At 55.3% G+C, this 2,561-nt stretch overlaps 1 protein-coding gene across 1 annotated transcript; it reads left to right on the forward strand.

Annotated features, from left to right (window-relative positions):
• The first annotated feature begins 827 nt into the window (after positions 1-827).
• On the forward strand, positions 828-1,773 carry LOC105866560 (metallothionein-1E). Its single transcript, XM_012755958.3, has 3 exons — positions 828-966; positions 1,265-1,330; positions 1,542-1,773. Exons 1-3 carry the CDS (start codon positions 939-941, stop codon positions 1,631-1,633), a joined length of 186 nt encoding a protein of 61 aa, XP_012611412.1. The 5' UTR covers positions 828-938; the 3' UTR covers positions 1,634-1,773.
• Positions 1,774-2,561: the final 788 nt, after the last annotated feature.

Raw genomic sequence — 2,561 nt, forward strand, 5'->3', positions numbered from 1 at the left:
GCCCGTTGCTTCCTCCCCAGGCTGGAATCCAAGTCCATCCCTGGCAAACCTCAGCCTCGGGGCCAAGGCAACAGCCCACCTCCTCCCAGGCTGAACGCCAGGTCTGTGGCTTCTAGATCTTTATCCTCTGTGCTGCTGACATCCACCTTCTGACATCCACCTTCGGCATGTGCTGGTGCCTGAGAGTCACCACGCTCTCCCACTCACTAGCTCTGTGACGTTGGGCAAGTTACTTAACTTCTCTGGGCCTCCACATCCTGCTCTAAAATGAGAATGGACAGTCCTTACCTTATGGGTTGTTACAGGTTAAATGACATCTGGCACGTTAACAGTCCCTGTTGCACACTAATGCATTCAGTATACGACTGATACGTGATCTGTCACCACCCCGAGGGTTGCATATGATGCCGCACAGTTATTATATTAAGCCTTGACTGCTACAGAGTGTTTTCTAACCTGTCCGCACTTCCCACCGATTTTTCGTGCGAGCAGGATTCCCCAAGACCCGCTTCCAGCCGCCCGCTACCCGAGGACAGAGCGGGCGGGAGGGGCGCTGTGCGCACGGCTGGGGTCAGGGACAGGGCGCGCGGTGCTCGGCGCACGGCCCGCACTGGCACCCGGCACTCCGTGGCCCGCCGCTGCACCCAGCCCCTTCCGCGCCAAGGTGGCCCGGGGTGCACGTAGCGCGGCTTCTGGGAACTGGCGCCCGGCGGCCCGTGCGCACAGCCGGGAGTGCCGAGTGGAGCGGAGAGTGACTCAGCGGGGGCGTGCGCAGGCTGCGCCCGCAGGGGCGGGACTTTTGCACTCGCCCCGGCCCTTTCCGGGTATAAAGGCAGCTGGCCGCGCGCTGGGCTCCACCACGCCTCCCGGAGCTCCTGAATCTCCCGCAACTCCAGCAACTCCAGCTCTTCCAGCTCCTCCAGCTCCTCCAGCTCGCCATGGATCCCAACTGCTCTTGCGCCACCGGTAATATGCCTGGTCCGGGGCTGGGGAGATTGCAGAGCTAGATTCCTGACCCCTCTTTCTCTTATCACTCAATTTCAGGGTCTGGTTGCCCCTTCCCAAAGCATGTTAATGTGTCCTTCTCTGCATCTGAAGTCATGCGGAGCCCCCGCTTTACCGATATGGAGATCTGAGTTAATGGGCTTGCCCAAGTTTCCAGGAGTTGGTTGTGGGACAGAGGCACTTGGACCCGGGCTCCTAGCATGCAGTCCCGCGTTCAGACGTGCAGGGACCCTTCTCATCTCCGTCTTTCTCCTTACAGGCGAATCCTGCACCTGCGCCGGCTCCTGCAAATGCAAAGAGTGCAAATGCACCTCCTGCAAGAAGAGTGAGTGGGGTCCCTTCTTCCCTCTATCCCCTCACTGCCCTCCAGCCTGTCCCCAGCCTCTACACCACCCTCAGGGGAATTGAAGCGTGCTGGAGATTCCCCATCCCATCCTCGGCGTCTGTTAGGCGATCCCTATTGGGGGGGGAGAGGCAGGAATCCTTATTCCCTGTGTCCCTTGTGCTCATCTTTGCCGCCTCTTCTCCCTCCCCAGGCTGCTGCTCCTGCTGCCCCGCGGGCTGCGCCAAGTGCGCCCAGGGCTGCGTCTGCAAAGGGGCATCGAACAAGTGCAGCTGCTGCGCCTGATCCCAGGGGATCCCAGCTCCCAGATGTAAATAGAGCCACCTGTACAAACCTGGATTTTTTTTTTCATATTGCCTTGACCTGTTTGCTACATTCCTTTTTCTATGAAACATGTGAATGACAATAAAACACTTTCGACTTGATTCTGACTCTGGTTGTCTTTGTGTGCCTTGGAAATAAGGGACTGGGGTGGGGACTGAACTGGGAGGGCAGACACCTGGGCCCTGGATGGGAATGTCAGCCCCTAACAATCTGAGTGCCTTCAGGCAGGCCAGGTGACCTCGCTGAGCTTCATCTTCTAGCCAATGAAAAGGCATTGTGCCAGGTCATGGGGTGGGAGCAGGAGATAACAGGATCTGCTCTGTTCCCGTGTCAACGGTTGATGGCACAGAAATTTCCCCATCCCTCATTTTCATTCTCTGATTTCCCTGCCCAACTGTAGTTCCTCAGATTTGAGGCTTGAAAGTGACTACAGGGGGTAGAAACCAACTACCCAGTTGCTAGGTTCTCGTTTGGGGCTTCTCAAACTCCCATGAATGTGGTAAATGACTAATTTCTATCAGTCACAGACCTAAACTCTGGAAAAATGAGTTAATGAGAAAATGAAATTTAAGAAGACACAAAATACAAAACCCAGCTTTTTAGATTCAACAGAAAAATTTCAATAAATATATAGAGAACAAAATAATATTAAAAAATAAAAGAATTGCAAACACTGCATATTTGTTCAAGGATGTGCACTGCAGACTGGACACAGCAGACTGGCCCCGGCGTGTGGCCCACACATCTTGAGCAGCACTGGCCAGGGCGTGCCCACAAGGAACCATCAGTCTTAAGCTGCCCAGTGCCACTCACAGGACACTCGCTGACCCCTCAGAGCTCCCTCTTGTGACTTAGCTCTGAATCACTGCAAGTTCCTCCCAAGGTCAGG

This window comes from Microcebus murinus, chromosome 20 (genome assembly GCF_040939455.1).
Source record: "Microcebus murinus isolate Inina chromosome 20, M.murinus_Inina_mat1.0, whole genome shotgun sequence".
NCBI lineage: Eukaryota > Metazoa > Chordata > Mammalia > Primates > Cheirogaleidae > Microcebus > Microcebus murinus.